Genomic DNA, 24,646 nt, shown 5'->3' on the forward strand with positions numbered 1-24,646 from the left:
AAGGGGAGAAAAAGGGTAGAACTCAGCCTGTTTAGACTAGCAAATTGAAAGCAAAAAGGGGACCTGATTGATGTCTGCAGATGTCGAACGCTGAGGAGGAAAACAAAGCTGTCAAGATGCTGGCTAAGATTAAATGAATCTAGACTGGCCATAGATACAGTTAGACTGGAAATGAAAAGGAGGTTGCTAAACAGTAGAGCAGCCTGCAACAGGAATTTCTGGACCAGCCTGTCGTCAGAGGAGCAGAGGGAAGAACCCCTCAGCCCTGGCTGCCCTGAATGCAGGGCTGGTCAGTCTCTGATAGGGCGCCAAGGGTGTGGTGCTTGTCATAGCAGGACCCTACTATTTCCAGTCTTTCCCAGATTCCTCTTTTCCTCAAATTCCACTTTGCTTCATTACCTGGGTTGTCAGTAACAGAAAACCACTTCCCTCCAATAACAAACAAAACCAAAAAGGGAAGCGTATACAAAAAGTAGCTTTTGGACTAACGTGGTTCATCGCGTCTTTTGCCCATGTTCTGTACTCAGTGACGCCCGCTTCAATCCAGAATAACCAGATTTAAATTGCTTATAAAAACATAATTAAATCCTTTTGCTATAGTAGAGAAATTATTACAACAGCAGGGTGTTAATTGGACAGAGTCCCTACAGGAGGGCTTAACCAGGCTGATACAGTGCTTAAGGTTTCTTCTTGTTCCTTTACATGGCATCAAGTTATCCCCTCCATTAACATGAACTTGGCAGGAAAGAATATATATATATATAAAAAGAGTAACCACTTATTCAAAATGTCGGCCTGCAGCCGTATTTTAAAATGTTGCTTGTGCTTGGAGTTGGGGGCAGGGTTACACAAAACAACACGTAGTTTCCCATGCAATTACATGAAAACCACATCACACATATCACACTTACAGCCCAAGCTCTGAAAATGTATTAACAGTTCGTGTTATAAAATACGAAGCATGACTCCAGTCTGCCACCAAGATCCTGAATAAATAATGACCTACTGGGCTTGCTTTTAAGAATTTTTCAGGAACTAGCCATTTTGAGGCTTCTTACCATTTCTCAAAGCAAAGTCAGAGCCTCATCCTATAAGATGCATCAAGACAGGCTGGGACTAACTGGTAGGGTAGCGGCCTAGCTGGAAGGTACCCGGGGCTTACGGTAGGTGCCAAGTTCAGTGTGAGCCAGGAGCGCAGTCTCATTGCACATAAGTTAAATTAGGTACTGGGCTGCTCCAGGAGCTCAGGGGAAGTCATTATCCCCTCCTCTTGGCACTGGTGAGGCTGCACCTAGAATAGGGATGTCCAGTTATGCCCTGCAGCTCCCAGTTCAAGAGAAAATTGTGGAAACTGGAAAGGAAGGACCTTGGAAGTGTCTGAAATGCTGCAGTAGTCTGAGAACAGAGTGCTCAAAGGGTTTGAGGGTTTGGCTGGATCTCGAGCCTTTTGAATTCTGACTCTCATATAATATTCAACCCAAACCAGCAAACTCTTCTCGTGACTTACGCAGCCTAGGGCTGACTTAAACAGCCTGGGACATGTCTGTGCTGCACAGTGTCATGTCATGGAGCGCTGGTAATCGAGCATTAGCTCAGCTGGCATAAGGACCAGAAACAGAAATGCATTGCCTGAGTTCATCTATTTTGCTGCTACTTTTGCTCATCTGTTTCAGAGCTAGCTGAGGTTTTTCTGCGCTTACGTTAGCCGCTGAATGGTTTTCAGAAAGGTTTTCTGTTCTCTTGTGCTCTGTATGGTCATAATTTAGTGTCTGAGGTGCAGCATGGGCGATACCTGCCAGCATGAGCTGCTGTATTTGCTCAGGGTGAGCTGAGGCTGCCTGACCTCCACACAGCCTCCTTGCTCCGTCACGGAGAAATACTGCAGCCACTAGATGGTAGGAGCTGCAAGGGTTGTCTCTGCCTGCTGCAGGTCACAGTTTTCAGAGCCTGAAGAGGAAATATTAGCTGCACAGCAGGCTGGCAGGGGCTGGACATGGCCCTCTGTGTGGCTGGCACTGGGCTGGGCAGTTTTAGACTTGTACCTCCAGATTCCTTTCCTGTGAAAGGCAAGGAAGGAGTCCTGCTGCTCCCTTGGAGGGGCAGCAGTTTAACTCCTGCTCCATCTGTGTGAAGTCTTCCTTGCTCACACATCTCTGTTTTTTTTATTTTATTTTTTTTAATTGGGAACTTTCCACCTCACCAAAGCCATTTACCTCTGCTTTTTCTAGGGCCTTAGATCATCCTTTAGTGTCAGCGAGGATTATGCTCATGCTGTGGTAATCTATGAGTTGCTGACAGGTGCTGGGGCTGACCTGTGGATCATTGTGGATCCTGCGTTAGGGGTCACAAGCACCAAAAAAATGCTCCTTTCCATTTACCTGCCGCTGGTGTCATCCAGCGCCTCAACCATACTGTCCTAGAATGAGTGAAAGAGGCTGTATGTGTAAATAGCTAGGTCAGTAATTTAATCCTGAGGAATGCGGATCCTGGAATGTTTTAATTAAAAAGAGTTTGCAGTAAGTAGGTCCTGTCTTCTCTGGGGCTTAGGAACCATCCTTCTTGCACAGGTGGTTTGCTTTTAAAGCCTTTTGTCTCCGCTCGTATGCATGAGAATGAAAAGGGCTGGGGGAGATCAGCTTCCCATGCAAATAGTGTCAAATAGCTTCAGGGTTTTATGTTTATTGCCCTTATCCCTTTTCTCCTGACCGCAGGGTGCTTCCAGGGGACTGTCCTCCAGGCGATGCTGTTTCCAGCACTGTCCCTGCTAGCCGGATCGTTATATGGATTTGCTCTCCGTGTGGCTCTGCTGACAGTTGCTGAGGCACAGAGCCTGCCCCTGTCATTCCAAAAATAGTGAGACACGAGAACTTGGCAGAGGAACGTGATTTTCTATAACGAGCGTCCTTCCAGGATAATAGCTAGCAGGGGTGCTATTGAAGCCGGTAGGGACTGGCCCGGGGACTCCAGGGCAGCTAATCATTGAACTGGTCCCATTTTACGAGGGCAGCCTGCTGTCCGGCACGCAGCTTTCCACCCCATTTACCAGCTGTGGGCTGATGTCATGCTCTTGACATGGAAGGGGGGGAAGGTTTCTCTGTGTCTCTGCTGGCTCTTGGGGCACTCAAGCAGTTCTCCCAGCGTCAGTGTAGGCATCATGTTGAGGATCACCCAGGTATTTAGAAAAACGAGCTTGTATTTCACCTCCTAGAAGTGTTAGAGCTAATCTGGAGCCTTTGACGGGGGCATAATCTTCAAGTGAGGACTCACCAGCCACGAGCAAAAGTGGTGGGACTGAGCAATGGCAGCTGGCTGGCTAGGTCTAGGCGCCCTTGTATGACCTTGGAGTCATGGTCCCTCCGGGGAAGCCCTTGGTCATGGTCCTTCCAGGAAATCTCTAGCATCAGCCTGGTCGTCCACCAGCCACCCCACTGTCACCAGATGGGTGTAGAGCGCAGAGCAGCCCTGGGGCAGAGCCCAGCACGGTGAAGATGAGGAAGGCTGGAAAGGCAGCAGTGCCTTCCCAGGGCTCTGGTTAGACGAACGAGCATCCTGACACAGGCCTTGGAGTGTGCTGGTGGGCGGTAAGGAAGTGGTGAGGCCTCTTTGATGTTCTCTTTGAAAGGTGCTGAGAGGGAGCCCTTTGGGAGCAGAGAGGACAGCTTTGATCATCTCCCAGACTCTAAACCCCCAGCCTTCCCTGTCTGGCATGTTGAGGAGGCACGACTCAATATATACACGCACCCGACAGCCAAGTGCACTTCTTGCACGCCTTTCTGCAAGCATTGAGCATTTTCCCCTTGTTTTTGAGCACTGAGACAGTTGCTAGCCCCAAGCCACTGTGCTGGAAAACCAGCGCATGCTTCAGTTTTGTTGCTGCCAGCCAAAATCAAGAGACGATGGTGACGGGGACATCCTGTTCATAGGCCTGATGTTTTCCAAAAGGCTTGGTAGAGCCTTGCATGCCTTGTGGCTGTGAACACAGGCAAGAAAGGGAGGCACTCCGCTGGGGCCTTGCTGTAGAGTCCTGCCAAAGTCAGGCTTGAAGGAGCTTGAGTTGTGCTTTACCAGGGGCTCTGGGGCAGCAAGATAGGTTTGGGGTTTTTTGGGTTTTTTTTGCGGGGGCTGTTGAACAGGGAGGTACAGGGGAATTTCCTCTCTCCACCTTTGCTCTCCAGTCTGGTGGGCATGTGTGCTATGATGCCCTCACGTTGGCTTTGTGACCATGGGAGAGGCAGTCAGTTCTGCCTTTCTCTGGCTCCTGTCCTGTCTAGCATCGAATAAAGGCAGACTGGTCAAAACTCTGTCTTTCTGAGGTTTTACAGTGTTCACATCCACCAAAAACCCATGACATCTTTGCTGGCATGCTGGCCCAAGTTGCTGGTAAACCAGATGTGTGAGGCCTCCAAAGCTCAGTCTGAAAGGCTCGGCTTTCTCTGACGTGCACAGTAACACATTGTGGTGGTCTCTTCAATGCAAGAACATACAAGGTTGGGTTGGTTTTTTTTTGTAGGCAGAGTGGTTTTGCTTGCAGAAGATGAAACAGTATCAGACCGACGCTTCTGGTTTTATCTGTGAACTAGGCTGCATGCTGAGCTGACGTGAGCTGAAGTGAAAATACAAACTGAAGGGTTAGCTGCCGCCATCCTGTTGTAGGCCCTGAGTGTAACTTTCCCACCTCTCGTTGTTGAGGGACTTTGGATGCTTGCATTTTTATGAAGCTGAGAAAATGCCAATCTCCATCTGCAGTAGCTGATGAGAGAGATTGTAACTGTTAGACAAAACTACCAGGCTTCATGCAAAGGCAGCTGAAGTTATGCTTGAAATTAAGCTGAAGCATGCTGTTGGTTATGGTTAGCCACAGTATTTGAAATTAGTCATTTTCTTTGGACCTAAAGTCGAGGAAGGTGTGGCATAAAAATGTGTCCAGGGGGAACCAAGTCACAAGCAGCCTGAGCGAGCAGGTGCCAGTCTGTATTGAGGAGGAGGGGAAAAAAAAAAAGGGCAATTGAATCTCAGAGAAGAGGTAACTAGCTGCGGTACGACCTAGTGGTGCTTTAGGTTTCAGACTCTTTGAATCCATATTGCTTTCCAGGCAATGTTTAAGGTGAGAGGATGGCTCCACAAAGCCCTGGTAGCAAGCTGTTTCCATGTGGCCTTCGGGTGTTTCAGCACTCTTAATTTTCCTGAAGACCTTTGGCCGAGCTTGTAGAGGTCTCTAGCCTTCCCCAGCACAGTCTGAGGCCAGCAGATATTGCAGAGTTCAGGATTTTTAAAAACAGGCCAGAGCTGTCTCAAGCTGGTCGCTCTAAACTGGAAACAGCAATTCCAGTAGCTTTTTTCCTGAGCTGAGGGCTGTAAAAAGAGTATGATCGTTACAGAGCTGCTCTCTTCTGAGACACAATGATAGCAGCAGCCAGCTGAGGGGTGCAGATGTCCTATAAATCTTTGATTAATGGGTGATGTCTATAGCTTGATACATTCTGGTTCCTTATTCTTCAATTTATTCCCCTCCAGGTTCAGCAAGCCTTTTGGTTTTTGATCTTTTAGGTGAAAAGGAGTGCTTATATAGTTTTCTATGCCATTTTAAAAGGTCCGGAGGGGAGGATTTAATTTTATTTCTTCTTTCAGTTTGTTTTGTATTTTTTTTGTTATTTTGTTTTAACGGTGGCCAAACAGGCTTCTTTTTTTTTTTTTTTTTTTTAATTGAGATTACACAGATATTTCTTGTGTATGATTTAATTGTTTGACCTGGTACCTGAGGTTTGAGGTTTGGTGGTTTTTTTGGTTTGTTTTTTTTTTTTTTTCCCTCCTGGTTGAGTTTTTTGTTTTGTTTCTAGTGGAACAGGTACAAATGAAAAAGAGTGATTAAAATCATCCTTTTGTGTGTGTATGTTGAGTGAAAATTTCTGGTCATAAGATGAGCTAATAATATCATCCTGCTCTGAATTAGACCACCTTGAGGGGAAGGGATGAGGAGGAAGGACGCGCGTATGGTTCACTCGCATATCCCAAAGGATGCGTTGTTCCAGAGAAATGACTGAATTTGTGTTTTACAATAACTGTCCAGCCCGTGGGCTTGAAATTTCAGCCATGCAGTTTAAAAAACAGGGACAGAAATTTGGAGGGTGTAGTTAGAGTCGTGATTTTTTTTTTTTTTTTTTTTTTTTTTTTTTTTCTTTCCCTGTGGGACAGGTGGGAACCCACAACTCTATCAGCTCGCCCTGGGTTGCGGTTGTCGTTGTTCAGCTCTTCTGGAATGAGCTCAGCATTAATACTGTGCTGTGCACACATGCGCGCAGGAGGCAGGCTTTACCCCAAGGGACCCTGCAGAGTTTATTCATGCAAATGCCAAGAGCCAATTTATTATTCTCTAGGCGATGTTTATGTGCCTTGCCGCCACGGCGTAGGAAAGCCCGCATTGTGCCCACTATCAGCAGCCTCAGACTGCTCGGTTGTAAGCGATAACTGGTGATAACTGCCCCGTTCCAGTATCTGTGACAGTGACGCTGGTGGCTCTTTGTTAAAGAAGCTAAAAATTAACCTGGTGAGAGGAAGTGACCTGCGCTTCTCAGAAGTGTGCTCACCAGCTGCCCAGCCTCGAGGAGACGCCACAGGCACCTTAGCCCCTTTCTGAGTTTGCGTAATTTTCACTGCACCTCCTTCTAGCAAAAAAAACAACCCGAAACCAAGCGGAAGAAAGAAACCTTCCCTTTCTCAGCCTTTCAGATGGGCACACTGTGATCTCACCGGTCTCTGTAGCCCCAGGGCTGCATGTGCTCTCTGGCCCGCTTCCATGGCTTGATTTCTTCTAGGCAGAAGTGGTTCCTGAGGCTGGCCTGTACTTCTGCTGTCGCTGGGGCAGAGAGGTAAAACGGCTAACAGAGCACCAAAAATCAGCCAGCAGATGGCTGGAAAACCTGCCACCTTTCTGCTGCCTCCTTGTTCATCTGGGATCTTGGGCCACGGTGGCCAACGGAGTGGCCACAGGTGCCATGGCAGTCACGGCCGCGGCCGTGTGTAAGAAGCGTCACTAATGTGTACAAATAATTCTGGCTGAGCAAGCATAGTGTGGAGTATTTATTTTCCTCTGCTTAATGTAGTTATTCTGATTTGAAATCAAAGGACCAAATCTTCACCTAGCATAAGTCATTGTCTTGCTCCCTCGCAGTCAGGTGAGTGTGGCTCTGACACTGTCCGGAAATTTGGGGCTGAGCTCGTTAAATCCGCTTCAGCTCTTGTGCGCATGTGTGTATGTGTGCAAAGGTTGTTTTGGCAATTCCCTCTTGGTGAGCCCATTCTTACGACACCTGTGATCCTCTCTGGTTTGGAAACGCTGCCATGATAACCCCTGTGAGCAGCTGGCCCTCCTGTAAACCTGGGAGCAGCAGGCAGCTTGCGAGGATGCGATGCTGCCCTGTCAAAGGGCCGGGCATGGAGGGGAGGCATTTCGGCCCAGAGCAGCGTGGTTCATGGTTGTGTTACCCCTATGAAGATAAATATTGAGAAACAAACCTGTTTATTATTCCTCCTCCGGGTCCTGTGCTTTGGCATGACTTGACCCAGATACGGACGGCTGCTCGCACTGCTGCGGGAGTTGGACATGTGGCTTTCCGAAGCCGGGTACGGAGACAGCACGGTTTATTTGCTCGCTCCCAGCAAGCCCTGAGGCAGATTGCTTTGTGTGGGTGTTGTGGACCACGAAGGGAGAACGGGAACATTGGGAGTGCTGAGGGAGCCTGCCAGCTCTTGTAATTATCTTGTAATAATTTGCTTGCAAGCTCTCTAAGCCCTGCTACTCTTTTTGGAAACAATAAACTTTCACTGGGAAGCGGTGACACAGCTGCCTCTGTATGGAGATAATTTTGAAAGCCTGCCTTCTGCTCTGCAAGCATAAACTGCCAAAAAAGTGGAAAAATGAGTGTTTTCTTGGGGAAACCCTTTGGCTTCCGTGAACTCAGATGGAGCCCAAAGCTGATTTTCTAAGGAGTTGTGCGCATGAGTTGTTTCCAGAAAGATGAAATGCAAACTTAGCAGCATTCCTGAGCCAGGCCGATTTTTTTAGGGGAAAAATTGGACCCTTGCTCTAAACTGTGTTTAGCCAGGTCTTCATGTCCTCCAGATTCTGCCTTATAGGGCAGCTGTCAGCTAAAGAGAAGGCTTCGGTGAAATTACTGCTGAGATGTGTCCTTGGTCGGGCATCTCAGCCCCTGGTCCTGCAGAGGAATCAGCGTGGGCAGGAGCAGCATCTAGGAGAGCTCTGCTGAGATGGGGATGTGCAGAGCTTGTCCAGGCCTGTTCCTGGTGGCTCTGGAGGCTGGAGAGGCCCCGTTGGCATTTTCCAGTGGGTCTTCTGAAACTCCACTAATGTCTCTCTCAAGAGAAGTCCCCTCTCGCATCCATGCTGCCCTTGGCACAGCAGCTCTTGCAGGCTGGCAGGCAGAGAAGGCAGCTTTGCTGTTATCTGCTTCCATATCTGCACATAGGAAACGCTTGTCTTTTCCCATCTACTCCCTCCACGCTGCCTGAACCGGGGCGGTGGTGCTGCCCTGTCCCATTTACTTAAGGTGAAAGCCTGTGATCGGAGGTGAGGCTCTCACCCTAGCTCTCACCCTAGCTCTCACCCTGTCTTCAGAGGTCTTTGGTCTTCTGTGGGTTGTATGTGGTCATCAGCTATGACTCTTATCTAGAAGGGGGTGGAAGTTAACTGCCTTCTCTGGGCATGGGGAGGGAAAGGATACTCTTTTAATGAAATCTGGATTTTTATTTTTTTTTCCCCCCTCTGGTGATGAAGGAGTTCAAAAGAGCTTTACTGTAGCCCTTTGTCCTCACCAGCTCTGAAGTGATGTTTGAGTTGGATTTCAGTGGGTGCCTGTGTTTGCAAGGGGCAGTAACCAGTATGTGAATTGTCCCACCCAGTGGCTTTTGCAGTCAGGGACTCTCTTCAAGCCCCACCTAAAGACAAAACCCCGCTAAGACAACAAACAAATAATGCAAGTGTATGTAATTTTTATCAAACCCTGTCCTGAGGACATAGTATGTGCTTCCAACAGCCTCTGCCCTCCTAACAGGTGAAGAAATAGGGATGGAAAACTGAAATTTAAACAAATAAGTTTTATAAACCCCAACAAACAGTTCTCTTGCACTGAAATTGGCAGGGCTAATCTCTAAATGTAGGCCAGCTTTGAAATGAGCCCACCTGATCTCACAGAGTTTATTTGTTTCCCACAAGTGTTTCTTTAATTTACAGTAACAATTGCTCTGTGGCTTTACTTTATTCATCTCGATCCCAGTCCAGAAATGCTGCAATGTGATTTCCTCATGTGGCTGCCGCTGCTGTGAAGGCTTTTGCGTCACCGTTTCCTGTTGACTCAAATGCTCTTTTCTTACTTTTGCCGACGTCAAATGGAGATAGCAGATCAGAGAAGACTTCTGAGCAATGCAAAATAGAGAAACAGGAATGCAAGGATTTCAGCATTAAGCCCTGTCAAGAAACACTCGGGCTTTCAGCTCCTCCCAGTTCTTGCTGGTAGTCCCCAACAAAGGAGGCACATAACTCTAAGTCAGGGAAAATTGGCAAGCATCTCAACTGTCTGCTGGTTTAAGATTTCCTTTTCCTGACCCCTTTTTCAGCTATTTATCCCTCTTATTCTGCCCGCTGCAAAGTGTCTTTTTTTTTTTTTTTTTTTTTGTAAGATACCACTATTTCTTTTACTTCTCAGTGATTCCTGGGAGAGTGGTTGGTCTTTGCAGTTTGGTAAGCTGATGGCCTTGCTTCAGAATAAAAGTGGAAGACCTTGCTTGGCTCTTAGATCCTGGTCCCCAAAGGGTGGTCATTAGTGCTGATCCTTCTGATAATTATTGCCAGGTCTGTAGCAGCTGATGCACAAATAAGTTGTAATGATGCACAAATAAGTTGTAATTACCCATCTTGCTCTTCTCTTCTGCAACACCATGGGATTTCAAAGTGTTAGGAAACTGGACAGATAATTAGCTGGACATCTTAAAAAAAAAAAAAAAAAAAAAAAGATAGTCCAAAGTTCTGTTAGGCCTAGATGGGAGAGGTTCAGTAATTAAATAATCCATATTTATGCTTGACCTGTGAAGTGAGACCATGGGGATGAGGCATTAGCTGTTACCCTTGTGAGCACCGTAGAACTCATGCAGTGACGCTTGCTCAGGTTTGCAGTTAGTCTGAACCAAGAGCAGTTTGTAACAAAAAGCTGCCAGTTCGATGACAGTAGTGATGTGGATTTTAAAACTGCTGTTTCTGTGCTCACCTGAGCATTTGAGAAAGAAGAGGTAGTATCTTCCTTCAAGCATCATAGTACAGACAGGTACATCCGGAAGTCTGAGATGGGCTGTAGAGTTTTGCACTGGAAAAGCAGGATGTGTATGTTTTAAGATGGGAAGAGTTAACTTTGTTTCCCTGAAGCTCACCTTTAAGGAAGGAGTATAAAATAGATGCGTGTTCACCTAACTGTATGCATGTTTATACAGGCATATCTATTACTTACATAAGTAAACACACACATAGCCCTCGTCAGGTTGCTGGTAAACTAAATTACTTCCTGTTGGAGATCTGGCAAGAGGGATTTCTTTTTTAAGCACAGACTTGAAGAGATGCCTGGACAAGCTTGACTAGATAAGCACGTGTCATGTGGAGAGATCAGTGAGGAAGGAGGCAGGAAAGAATAACAAGGTGATGTAAAAGCTGGCCTGGCTGGCAAGGCAAAGGCGATATCTACGCTGTAGCTGGAGGAAGGGCTGCTGAACAGGTAGGCACGGCATAGCCAGACTCAGCTTAACCAACTGGAGTGAAGATGTGGCATTAGAGGTCGAGGTCTGACTTGGGCTGAAGGTTGCTGGTGGGTTTGCACAGTTTGTGCTGCTCTGGCTTAGACCGCTGCTGTAGATGAGCCAGCTTGGGTGTTTTCAGCAGCCCTATAATAAAGGCAGAGTGGAACAATGAAGTATTGTTGTTTATATGGACTGGAGATAGCACTTAACACGTAGCCTTGGTGCTACATGCTGTAGTATTGTGAGATTGCTGGCAACACATCCATCTCAGCTTCTGGAAGGAGCTCAGAAGGAGCTGTTGAGCAGAGCCCAGGATGGTGATGAGAAGCAAGCTGTCCTCATCTGTCACGAGCCGGATGCTTTCCTGCTCATATCCAGAGAGAAATGAAAGGATTCCTGGTTGCTTTTCTTCTGCTGGGTGCATCTCAAGATGTTAATACCAGTAGTCATTTCCAGCTGGCTGGCTGCCAGAAAGTGGAGCATAACAATGCTTATCCTCTTAAACTTAGAGAGGTTTAAAACTAGCTTCTAGATAAATAATGTCGGACCTGGGAAGGGGTGGTGGGGAAAGAAGGTCAAATAGTACCATTTAAAGGCTGACCGGTCTCAACTGAATTGTATGCCTGCTTTCCAGTCTGCTTGTTCCTGATATTCAGAGTAAAACTGAAACAATCAGTACTGAATGCCCTGAAACAGTTGCTAGGGGAAATTTTTGAACCAGACTGCAGCAATTCTAGGGTTTAGTTTTGTGACAAATCACCGTGTGTCCCTTCCTCTCACAATTAAGCGAGCACCCCTTTTGCGTGCACTAAACCCTTATCCAGACTGTTGAGCATGCAGCTTAAGGAAGTGTGTCCCTGTCTGTAGACATCTGCAAAAGCCAGAACAAAGCCAAAAAGGAAACCTCAGAGACCAGCAGCTGTGGTTAAAGACCTGAACTTTATCAAACATGTTGCTTTTCTGCCCAACAGAAACCTTGGTCTGTATGTCACCTTTATCAGTTCCTTCATCAGCCAGAGGTCTCTACAGGTTAATCAGAGGAAAGCTCAAATCTGAGGGGCTGAAAAGCAGCTGCCATGCAAGCGCATGACAGGAAATCCCATTCTGGAAAACAATGCACATTCCCCAGAAATAGTGTTGAGATACCCTGGAGGCAACGTTGTCGTGGGCTGTCGTGGTGAAGCTGCGGTCTGTGAGCAGTCTGGTTATGCACATCATGTTATGGAGCATCTTCCCCCAGAGATCTGAGGTGTTCCCTAGGGAGCAAGTGACTTTTTACAGATTTCTCACTCAACTCAGAGCATGCTGTTAAAGGACTATCATCCTCTGCTGATTCAGGCTAAGGACAGGTCGGGAAACCCAACGGGAACTGGTTAGTGATGAGCACACACCTACTGATATGCCCAAGCCACATGTGAACAGGAATTCATTTCATGACTGGGGGCAAAATTTTTGGGAGGAGTGCAGGGCAAGGAGGTATTAATGGATCTTCCTGGTATTGACTTAATCTTTCTGAAAAAATCAGGTTTTTTTTTTTTTCCCCCGAATATCTCATGGGTACTCAATCTGTTTTTGTTTGGGAGATAATAGTTTTACTTAGAATTTGCTAAGCCTGTCAGAGGATATGATTAATGCTGTTCATATCTGTTGTGTTTGCGTGTGTGAAGGATCGTCTGTTCTTTGTGATGGAGTTCGTAAATGGCGGGGACTTGATGTTCCATATTCAGAAGTCGCGTCGCTTCGATGAAGATCGGGCCCGATTCTATGCTGCAGAAATTATTTCAGCCCTTATGTTTCTCCATGAAAGAGGCATCATTTATCGGTGAGCTCTGCATTCATTCCTTCTCTTTGTCTGAACCCTATGGCTGAGATGATAGCTTGAGTTTTCTGCTTGAATAAATAACTGTCACTTGCTGCCTACCAGGAACAAGTCAGCTGGGATAACAGTACCTCCACTTTCCCCCTGCACATTGTCTAAGGTGCTCCCACTTCCAGGAGGGAGTGAAATTTCTGGCTCCAGTATTGACTACAGGGAGGGTCGTCCTATGATGTGTGTGCAAGCATGTAGGAAAACAGGTTTTCCTTCTGAGGCACAAGGGCTGGAGTTTGCCTTGGTGTCAAGTCATGTAACTGGTTTATATCAGCCCCAGAACTGCCCCTGGTCTGCACCTCAGGTGCCTGCGTGGCTGCTGGGCGTTAGCTGCTGATTGACAGGAGCCTCCACAGTGCTGCTCTGGGCCTGTCTTGCCACTGTAGAGCACGTCAAACTGATGACAAAGGGAGAGGCATGAAGCGAAACCTTCCTAGATTTTCTAGGAGGTAAATACAAGGAGCAGTTGCTTTTGCCACTCTTTGCCTTGTTATTTAAAGGCTAATATGTGCTGGTTACACCCAAGCCTCTTTGTTTCCCTCTATTAGCTACGAGCCTGTGTTTAAACCCTATCTATTTGACAGACCTGTGCAGCGCCACTCAGCTCAGCCATTAAAAGTCTTTTTATTCCTGCCATGATCCCACTGCAGGTGCTTTTCCCTTCCTGTCCATGTCTGGCGTTTTTGTGTTTGCAACAGGATCGGAGCATCATTGCCTCCCAGCGTCAGCCTCCGCTCCCAGGTCTCAAGGCTGTTTTCAGGAAGCTGTTTCCCATGTGCAGTTTGGTTATATTTGTTCCCTTCTGTACTGCCAAAGGGCTCCACTGTCAGCTCAAGGATCAAGGCATGGACCAGTCAGCATGGGTCAAGCAGCCATTCTGCTTTGCAGAGGCCTCCCTGACCACGATGACCATTCAACAAGCATCTTCCCACGTGAGCCAGAGGCAGAGCAAGACCTCCCTAGGGTGGAACAAGACAGCCAGAGCAGGGAGATGTCAGCACTGAGACAGTCTGGTTATATAGAAAGGTTTCTTTCTGACATGCTTTACAGAACATTCTCTTGCCCAGAGCACTGGGAAAGAGGAACAGTCAGTGTTTTTCTTTGGATGCTGTTACCGGCAAAGCATACGTATTTGGGTATTGTCTGCTGTAGCCCTGCTCAGTCTCACTTGTGGCATGTCAGCACTGCAAGGAATAATGTCAGCTCTCTCTTTTTGCTGCTGGGTTACACTTGTACAGTTGGGACCCACACCTGAGTCCAGGATGGGACCGGTTTTACTCCCAGTCAGGCTCTGTTGTACCATTTCAGACTATGGGTTGGGCCAAGTGCCATTTGGTTAAACTTTGCATTGTTTCACCCAGGCAGTGCAGTCCTGTGTTCAGTAGTGTGTTGTCCCGTATCAGATAAACCCTGATTTGAACACACTAAAACCAGAATGGCTGAGGGTGAAAGTGGCCAGAGGGCCAGGGGCTGTGTGGGGAAAACTTTCCTATCTGATGGTGAGATGATAGGATAAAACAAGTAAAAGCAATGTCTCTTTTTCTTCCTAGCTTGAGCTCCAGTAACAAACAGATGGTCAGGTGAGGACAGAGAATATTAAATTATTTTTAAGTATGAAATCATATGATATATGTGGCAGAGTGAAATAGAGAAGGAGTGTTATTTTAATATTCTCCAGGTCCTGAGAGTATGAAAATTACTAGTGATATATATCGTATGTATTCAGCTTCTAAAGCACTGTGATTGTCTGCACGGAATAGCAAATCTACTTACTCTACAACTGGATTTCAGTCTAATTCTTCCCTTGTGAATAATGCCAGCCGCTGAAGAGAGACCCTGCCAGATAATTACGCAAATGACATTATCCTTAAAATAGTGACATCCAGTAGTTATTGTCAATCATTCAGCAGCAAAACTGTGTCTGTGCATAATGTAATGCCACTGTGCTTACAGCTTGTCGTGTCCCCCGGCCTGCTGCCTGTCACAGGGCAGGAGTAATCGATCCTTCTGCGTTTTGACACTCTTCAAGTGCTGCCGTAATTCATGATGGAAACTGGAAGAGTAATTGAAAAGCTCCTTGAACAGCTGCACAGGCTTTGATCTTGTTGAGAAACTGGTTGAGCTGTGGAGTCAGGTAGCTTCAGCTGCACGGGGCAGATTTGCAGGGGAATGACTTGTTTTTTTTAAAATTAGTCGAGGTGACTCCGTTCTGGAGGATGTAAGAGGAGAGAGCTGCTGGCTGTGGCTGTGCTGAGCTGAGGTTGCTTCTGTTGGGTCACGAACACCGGGCTCTAGGAGGGAGTCTGCAGGATGGAAGGAGATACTCAGAAGGGAATCACTGCACTTGTGTAAGACCGTTTGGAGATTTTACGATTAGAGTGTGAGTGCTTGCTTAGGAAGCTGGGAGTAAGGGGGAGAGATGCCAGGAAAAGCCTGACCAGAAAGTGTTTTGCCACAAGCTGTTCAGTGTGCTGCTTCCTTCTGGATTCCTAGGATCAATTGAGTAAGAGAGTGGCTGGCCTCAAATGCCCTGGGTTGATTGGTTTTCGTCTGGGCTAAACTAAAACATAATAATACTGCATTTTTCCTTGCCCCCTTCAAGATTAAGCAGTTCAGGAGAGAATCTGCATTTACCGACACAATGGGCATTCTTCTGGTAAGTCAAGTTGCTTTTGCCACAAGTGCTGCCAAAAGCTGGGTCTTCTCTCTTTGGAAATACCAGAGAGGCTTGAGAGCCACCACTGGAAGTTCTTTGAGAAACAGCTGAAATGTGTCACTTTGGTCTGGAGTGACAATGCTGGTAATGGCTAAAATCAAGTGTTTATTGATTCTTTTTCCGGCTGCGTATACATAATTTGAAATAGTCATAGTGCAGTATTTCTACAATCGCTGCTGTGAGTCCATGAGAATGGGGTTCCTGAGGCAGATGGTATATTTTGGTTATGTGTGACTTTCTGATATCAAAACCAGGCTTGCTGCTGGATTGGTGCTCTCACAGGATAGTTTTCATGACGCAACTGAAATTTTCAGTAAGTTTGCTTCTCACTTTGACGAAAGTCTGCTTTCTGTTACTAAGCCCTGGCCAGAACAGAAGTCACGTGAACGTACATGTGGGTATTTTAAAAGAGAGGTTTCAGTTTCACAGCTTTTTTTTTATTATTATTATTTATTTTTCATTTGCAACATTGCAAAGGGAGATACGGCTTTCTGGCCTTATCAAGGAAACATCTCTAACTTGCCTAAGCTGAGGTTTAGCTGTCAACTCAGCAGTGCCTATTTATAGTTGCTTCCTGAAAAAAATGCCGACAAGTACAGTGTGGTTCCTTATCCCATCATACAGAGAGTAGGACTAGAATGAATCCAGCCTTGAAAGCAAGCTTTTCAACATGTCACATCATAGTATATTGTGCACCCGCAGAGGAGTAGGACAAGGACATCTTTTGGATCAGCCCCCCCTGTATGTTGCCTTGAAAAAGTTAGGTGATAATCAAAGCTGTTGTAAATAAAAATCTTTGCTCAGAGGGCGGTATTCTTGCACTGCTACTTTCCTTAAGCTTTATAAGGGAAAATAGTGTGCTGGGTCTTGTTGCAGGCGGGTAGGTTGGTTTATGATTTTTGTCTAGAGCCTGTATGTGCTATTTTTCTTGAGGCAGCTCTTCCTGACTTTCACTTTCCAGTTCAGCAGTTCCCAGGAAAGGGGAAGCATGTTTTGGTTTCTGTGCATGCTGGGAACAAAACAAATCAGCATGCACATCTGAGCAGTATTGGATTGCACAGTGGCTTACTCAATGGATGTGAGCTAGTCCGCTTGTAGTCTTCTAAAAAGCAAAGAGGTAGTAGATGATTATATGGGTTTATTTTAAAAGTAGGACTTTTTCTTCCATGTAGCATTACTGTAAGAATGGCTGGTCTGCGCTGCTGCCCTCAAATTCAAACCTTTGCATAGGTGGATGTACAGCTTTGCTAGTGGTTGGGTCTACTTGCCAAGGTCACCTACATGGCATCCCTCAATAGAGACATTTATCTGCATAATGAAGTCAAATGCAAATTTTTTCTTAAACTTTGTTGTTGAGGGGGGCAGGGTGGCAGAGGAGGAGGTCTAGGGGTTTACTCTGCACACTTTTTATGTTTCAGAAGGATAACGGCCTTTTTACAGGCAACATGGAGCAATCAACCCAACCTAATGGCATGGTCTTGATTTTTATGACAAACCTTCTTTCTCTCCCCCTGCAAATGTGTCTCACTGGTAGGACGCGTGGGCTGAGATAGCCACTTTTCAGAACATGTCCCAGCTACCTGCAGAGGTGATATGGCATGCAGTACAGTGGCAGATAAATTGTTAAGGGCATAGGTAGTGTAGCATGTAGGTAATATAGCTGATTGAGAGCCAGGTGAGCTGAAAGACTGAGCTAGAGAGCTTGGGAGAAGGACTCGTTGGCTGGCCAAAGAACCTTGGTTTTATCCTGAGGGCTCATGCTAGTTAACTTGTTCCACTGCCTTTTGTGTCTGTATTGATTTTTCTAATGCAACTGGCCCTTTCAGAGATGCTCGGCGTCTGCTTGTGCTCCCTCTCACCTCTGAAAGTGGGACGGTGTGCACAAAGTCCCCGTGCTCTGATGTGGCACCAGCCACTGAGATAAAAGGTGGCAAACTATTAAGTAGGTCCCGTAACTTGACTGTATTTAAGAGGATGCGTGGTCCCTTTAGAAGGCAAAAGATAATTATGCAGGTATCCAGATGAGAACATGGCCTTACCTTGGGGCTGAACACTAGCTCTTGAGGAAAACATGATGGGCTTATTAACAGCAAGTGTTTACTTTTCTGCGTGTTATCTGAAGGCGTCACCTTTATGTGTGTGGTGCTCTTGTATGACAGGGAAAAGCTCTGCCTTCTCTGGGATCTGGAAAGATTGCTGGATACTGGCCAGGTCTCTGAAATCATCACCTTTCCTTAGGGTAGGAGACCCCTCAGGTCTGTGGCTGTGTGTCTCGGGACTGTTGGCTTTTATAGGGAATGAGTTTTTTGCAACAGGTTAATTCCCGACCAGTTCAAACAGTAAGTCTGTGACACGTGGAGGAAGGTTTACATAAACCTTTTACAGAGACCAGTTTTGCTGGAAAGAGTCTTACTAACTGAAACAACACTAAAGTTTCTTTCAGAAAAATCAATTAAAAATCACATGCTGAAAACAGAAGCTGAATGCCTTTCCTAATTACACTGAGCCACTGTTAACAGAGCAGCTCTTTTGCGTGTGCTGCTTGCCTTTTCCATGGGTCAGAACATGGTAGGCATGGGATCCCTCCTCTTCTCTCTCTGTTGGTTTTTTGGGGTTTGGTTTTTTTTTTTTTTTTTTTTTGGCAACTGGTGATTTTGTTTATTCTCATCTCATGCCCTTTTTCACATCTGAAACCAGATCTTGTTTCCCCTGAAGTCAAGGGGCTTTCCCCAGGGAGGTAAATTAGCAGTTGGGCTGGATCTGTGACTGATACCAGCAGTGCCCTGCCGGGCAAACTGGCTGGGGGGCTCTCCAGGGATTATCCTTGGTTTGCTTAGGTGCTATGCGTGGCTTTGTTTTCTTAGCAAATAAAGATAAGTCTTTTGTTTTAAAATAAGGTGGTTTTAAGCTTTTCTGAAAGTTCTTGCTTGACTGTGCTACAGCAGATGCATCTGTAGGTAGGCTTTGCTGGATTTGATGCCTCACGCTTCCCCCCCCCGCCCAGTTTGACTACATGCAGGCCGAGGCGTGGTGTTTGCATCCAAGAGGAAAGGGTGGGAAACAGCTCAGCCAGCACCAAAACGGGACTGAGTCTCTGCTCCATGGAGCACCATAACTTCAGCTGTGGGGTCTGGTCCCTATCGCTTCAACACCTCAGTTCAGGAGAGCTCCTAGACTTGGCGCTTTCCTGGATTGGCACCCTGAAGGCGAGAGTAAGCAGGACAAAATAAAGGACATGCTGTGTTCTGAGAAGAGCGGAAAGAATGATATATAAGCTGATTTTACGGTGAATAAGTGAAGCAAATCAGCTAAAAGCTGCAAATTGGCACAGAATAGCATACCAACAGCCCTGTCCCTACAACAACTGCTTAGTGCAGAAGAGAAATTTTCATGCTGGCGTCCCTGGAAGTGCTTCATTCAGCTTTAGAAAATATAAAGGAATGTCTCTCGGGGTCAGGAGTGTAGTAGTGTCTGTGGCTATCTTATCTGACAGTCAACAGCTCGTGTAGACTGATTTGTGCTTCTAGACAGTGCATCTTCCACATTGTTTTCCACTCAAATGCGGTTGTAGCACGCTTGCAAGCTGGGCTCTTTTACAGCCTCTGGCATGCAGTGTTTAAAGGGTTGTTTCTCTGCACTTGATCAAATGGAAAGTGCAGAGAAAAAAAACCCAGCCTCTCACGTTTCCATGTCATGTTTAATCAGTCACCGTGCAGGACAGTTTAGTCCTGATTTACAGTTATGCTTACGAAGAGCTGTCCTGTTTTGAGATCCACATATCAGATCTCTGTGCCCCATTGACTCCACTGTATATAGTCTGTGAACTTTAATGCAACTTTCCACATGACTAAGGACTACTGAATAGCCTACAGAAGTTATTGGCTCTGCTGCTGTCTACTTTTCCTTTATGGATATTTAAAGGGATTGGTTTGAAACCTGCAAACCCTGCACATAATGAGTCTGTATAAATCATTAAAAACCAAAGCTCGAAGGGGCCTCAAGAGTTTGTCTGGTCCATCCACCTGCCCCAAGGCTGGATAACCTCTACCTAAAGGCAGGTCCCTCCTACTTTCACTGTTCTCCTTTGGTGTAGTTGTTATATTTGCATATAATAATTTGTGTATTACGGTGTTACAGGCATGGACTCTCATTTACCGAACGTTTGAAATGAGAGCTTGGTGTTAGCTGGGAGTTCTGGCACTGGGGCGATAAAAATAAGCAGCACTGCTCACCCGTGGAGGGGATAAGTGATTAGACAGGACTTCTGTTCTGCCATTCTTTTGGTGACTGATACATCCTTATGGAGGTATTTCGCAATTAAAAAGCATGACAATGCAATTTAAGAAATAGCTACATCTGACAATTACAGCCAAGTTCTTAAAGAAAGGAGCCCAGAATTAGACTCAGTCTTTAAGTCTCAGAGTGCCTGGGAATATTTACATTAGAACTTCTGAAACTAAGAAACTTTTCTATAAAAAGACCGTTTTTTCTATGTTTCCTGCCCTCTTCATTCTTTTTTAAAGGTGTGAAGGTCATAAGAAGGAGAAAAAAATGAAAATTGAAATAATTTTTAAGATGTTATGTAAAATTTATTTTTAAAAACAGCCCCTAAGTATTTGTGCTACCTTGTTTGCCAGAACTGCTCATCTGGCTTTTAACATGTTCCCTGATATCAAGGGCATTCAGGCCTATGATTTTAAGGGCCAAATTTTGATAACTTTTGCTCTGAGATCTCCAGAATTGCCCAGCGTTAATCCAGTCATTTTGTTGATCTTTGTACCCACCTTGAATTGGGGAAGCTTTCAGTATTAATGTCAGAGAATATGAGCCCTCAGTTAGCATTAGGGAGGCTGATACCTATAGCCGAGGAAAAGGTCTCTGTCCACCTTAATAAATGTTTTGTACAATTTTTTAAGACAGAGATTATGCCAACAAAATGCTGTTGCATCTGCTCCCTCTGACTTGCTGAAACGGAAGATTTCTCGCAACGTGACGTGTTGCAGCGAGCGAAGCTGCTCTGTATGTAAGGGAGACGATGAGAAAGTCTGTGTTGTTGACATACTTGGCCTGCAGCAACTTCGGTAGCTATCCGGGGAGAATTTGACTTATTCTTCTCGCTGTAGCAAGATCAGCACCTGATGTTTCCTCTGTCAATAATCTCAATATTTAGAATTTGTTCTTTAAGCCAGTGAGTGTGTAGGTACTCCGGTTTCATGCAAACAGAGGGATTTTGTAAAGTCACCCAGCAACTCCTAACACCAATGATGCAGCTGAAACACCTCATCTTTAGATTCTGGTTCAAAGTAATCAGCTGCCTGTAACAATGAATAATCTAAATATAATAACAGTAATAAATAATAATAAAAAAATCTAAAGATAATAACACAGTAGAAAATTTCAACAATTACACGGTAACACTGCAGTAATACTTGTCTGGTTTACAATTCAAAATTTCTGTGGGAGAAAATTCCATGTTCTGCCGGCGGTACCTTGGGCAGGAGGGTGGGCACAGCTCTGCCCTTCGCGTGCCAGCCGAGCTGGTGCTGGGGCTTGCAGTGAGCCGCTGGTGCGAGCCAGGGTGCAGGTTGTGAAGCCGGTTCCCATGGAGCGAGGGGAAAGCGTTACTCATCATTTGGCCTCTGAGTCATAACACCTTTGCTGTTAATAGGATGGAGAACCTCCCCTTTTATGAGGCTGTGCCTAAAGGCACAATTTAGGCTCCGAATTGTATTACCCGATTATTATTCCACTAAAGCAGGTGGCGGTATTCCAGCTGACGACAATGGAAATGGGAGCAAGCCTTCAAGTCTCAACCATGTACAAGGTGTGATATATTCAAACCCACAGAGATCCTCCACAGCGCTGAGCTGATTTCTTCTGAATCAATTAAAGTTTCACAAGTGCAATTTATTATTAACAGCTAGAGCTGCTTTCACAAATCTCTTGGCAGCGTAGTAGAGAAGTGCTCATGAATCAGGAAAACTACTTCCAGCTAGGAGAGCTTATTTACTAACTAGACGTCTAATCCAGGCATACTGCTGTGGAAAAGTCCATCCAATGTTTTCATCTGAACCATTTCTGATCTATGCTGTTTTGGGGAAGGCAGCAGCGACATGGTGCCTTGTCAAAGTGGGTCATGGCTGCTTTGTTTATTGTGCTGGAAAAGGAAGGGGGCTGGAAGAGGGGACAGGGAGGGGGGGATATAAGGAAAAGCAGGGTTAGCTGCACAAGGTAATAGGGAGAAATTATTCCATGTGATTCCATGTGATTATTCCAAGTGATCCCTTCAAACTCTTCATGGGCTTTCAAATAAGCCTGCGTGTGCTCCTGTAGCGAGGCTGCAGCACGTTTCGGCACGCAGGCTCTGTGGCACCCACCCATGTTAGAGTCCGAGTTGGTGTGACATTTAGCATGCAGGCTTCGGGTTTTCTCTTCCCTTCTCTGGATCTGATTACGTTGCTTTTGACATTTACCTGGGTATAAAAATGTAGCAAGGTCCTGTGTCTGTGCTGACTTGTGGCTAAAAGCTGAATTAGTGTGCTTTGTATTTCTATTTGTCAGTATATCGTGACCATAAGTTGAGGAATTGTATACTTATCTATATTTTGGGGATTTTGACACAATCTTATAATCTTATTTAGCCTTTCCCATTGCCTGCACCATCTCTTTAATTTTTCCTCTTCCTTTATAACCGTTCTTCCTAGCTGAAGCTCCCCATTTCAGTACTTTTCATATCACTAGATCAAAACCCGGTGCCCAAATAGCAGCTTTACAGCCAGAATTTCTACCTTCAGCCACTGTTGAGCACAGAAGGGAGCAAAAATCTTGGCAGCTTGCTCCTGCTCCTTGCTTCTCTGCCCAGCCTTGATAAATGAGAAAGCCAAGGAGCTGCTCTGACTATTGCCAGCTGGCCAAGCTCCCAAACAGACAGCCCACCCACTGCGAAGGTCAGAGCACAGCACTGCCCAGCCACCGTACCCTTGCATCAGCACGGAGCATGAGCTGGTCCTGCTGGTCCTGCTCCGGCTGGGGTCTCTTTGGGGCCAGGGCCAACCCCTGTGGGTGGCTTACAGCTCTTGGTCTCCTTTGTGCTCCTTGGGATGCAGCAAGCCAGCAAAGCTTCAGCCAGTCCAACTGACGCCTTGAACTGCAGAGTTAATTTGGAAATTGTGATGTCCAATCGATGGAAGCAAGTCTGCTGGTGGTGGGTTTGAGATGGGACTAGTGTAACTCATTCCTGAAATCATGATTCTTTTTTGTCCCTACACAAAGAGGAAATGCCCAAATAAGCCTTTATTGCACTGTATCTGTTAGAGATAGCTTTTATCTGTGACTGAGCCACATGAAACATATTTTCTGTCTGCTTTCAGAAGGGCAATACTAACCTGTGCTTCTTGTTGGAAGTCATGATGTTTTGGAACGGAGTCAGAGAAAAGTGAGGCTGATTTTTGAACCTCTGAAGCCACAAGACGTCTGCAGCTCAAGTGGGCTGAAGTCTGATTAATGAGTGGAGAGTTACTGTGTTGCACGTCCCCCTATGCTCTTTTGATCTAGCAGAATTGCACTGCTCGCTCAAATTGGTGACTGCCCTGACGGGGATAGCCCCAGGGGGAAACACAGGTATTTTGTGTGATAAAACTAATGGAAAACTGTCTCGCAGCCTGCCCTGTTTACTGCACCTCATCATCTCCAGTCACAGCTGCCTTTGGGGTCCTTCAGGACTGATAGCTTTCCCCAAACTACAGAGCAGTCAGGAGAAGTGTCTGCCAGAGCTGTTGGATGCTGCTTCCCAGCATCAGCCAGTGGCATCTCTGGATCCCCACTGGCCTGGAGGCAAGATGGCAATTTCCAGCTATTGCCATGAACCAGTAAGCCAACATTGGACTTGTGAAACGTGTGAAAGGGAGGGAATGTTAAGTAATGATTTCTGGAGGCCTAGCTGTTACCCCTGCATGACTTAAATGTGGCATGGAGTATCAGATATCTCCATGTTCTGTCATGTTTAGGACAGGTTGATTGAAGTTATTGTTTGACTGACTGAAAGCCTTCTCTACTTTCTCTTCACTTTCTTACAACCAGACTTGTGCTGAAATTCTTCGCCTCTTCTCCAGGGGAGCTCCTAATATTTCCAAGTCTTTGCTCTACTTGAGTCTTCCTTGAGAGCTTGCTGTAGTTTGGGGTGGTTCAGGATGTTCTCCTGTTCGCTGAGGAATACATGCAGTTAGAAGATGGCTGTTCTTCAGTAGAGTTTTTTTATAAACGTGAGCACGTAATTCCCATAGGCTCCTCATCCCTAATTCCCTGAAGCCCACAGTGATGAGTACGTAAGGATGCCTGTAACCACTGGGTATAGGACAGGCACTGCTCGCTCGCAGGCTTTTCCTTAGCCTGTGTTGGCAGGGCCATTCACAACATTGGCCAAGTAAGCGGCTGCGTCCCAGGCACTGTTATGTAAGGGAGGATTTCAGCATTAATTACGTGTCTTGGCGTTAGGTTTCATCCTGTCTCTCTGGACACCAGAAGTAGTCTCAGAAGTTTCAACGTGGCTTCTGCAAGCAAAACAAACAAACTTTATTTTGCAGGCTTTGGGCTCTACTGCTTTCTCCTGGAGCATCCGCTCTTTTGGGACATTTTCCCTTTGTTCCCCTGCCACTGAGAAGGGACAGCGGTTTTTCTGGAGCCGCTGCCAAGCATAGCTAGGATGCTGAAGTATTTGAGCTGCGGGAAGGCTGGCACTTCCAGTCAGGCGGATTAAAAAGGAAAACTTAATGTTTCCCTTTGCTTTCAGCCACCTTCCTCATTCTGAAGGGACAGAGGAGGGAGATAGACGAATGGACCCGATGCCCTTTGCCAGCAGGGCTGTAGAGGTTGTCTGAGGCAGAAGCGTGTGCTGGGCAGGAGGTGTCTGTGTGGATCATGTTCTCACCCTAATGGCTTTCCTCCCCCCATCCTCCTGCAACTGAAGTCATTAATGCTCTTTAAGCCAGGATGGAAACAAACCCAAACAACAGTCTACAAAATAATTCGGTCACTCCAGACTGGGGTTTTTTTTTTCTCCAGCGAAGCAATTAGTCTCCTGTCATCCCATTTTTAGCCAGACTGGAAACAATCGGCCGGACAATAGCGATTCCTCTCCTGGCAGGGCAGTCACCGGATCCGCTCCGTGATGGGAAAGGTGAGGCGCCTTCCCTTGCCTGTCTCTGGGGGAAGAATCTCCCTAAGGAAATTCCTGTGGGCCTCGATGAAGGTCCTGGTTTTGTGAA

General features: G+C 46.1%; 1 protein-coding gene across 1 annotated transcript in view; it reads left to right on the forward strand.

Annotated features, from left to right (window-relative positions):
* PRKCH (protein kinase C eta) overlaps positions 1 to 24,646 on the forward strand; it is a 119,634-nt gene that overhangs the window by 59,997 nt on the left and 34,991 nt on the right. Inside the window, exon 10 of the mRNA XM_086748192.1 lies at positions 12,465 to 12,619. Coding sequence (XP_086604318.1) covers positions 12,465 to 12,619 — 155 coding nt within the window. The remainder of the gene's footprint in view (positions 1 to 12,464; positions 12,620 to 24,646) is intronic.

The sequence above is a fragment of the Chlamydotis macqueenii genome, chromosome 5, assembly GCF_036417535.1.
Source record: "Chlamydotis macqueenii isolate bChlMac1 chromosome 5, bChlMac1.mat, whole genome shotgun sequence".
NCBI lineage: Eukaryota > Metazoa > Chordata > Aves > Otidiformes > Otididae > Chlamydotis > Chlamydotis macqueenii.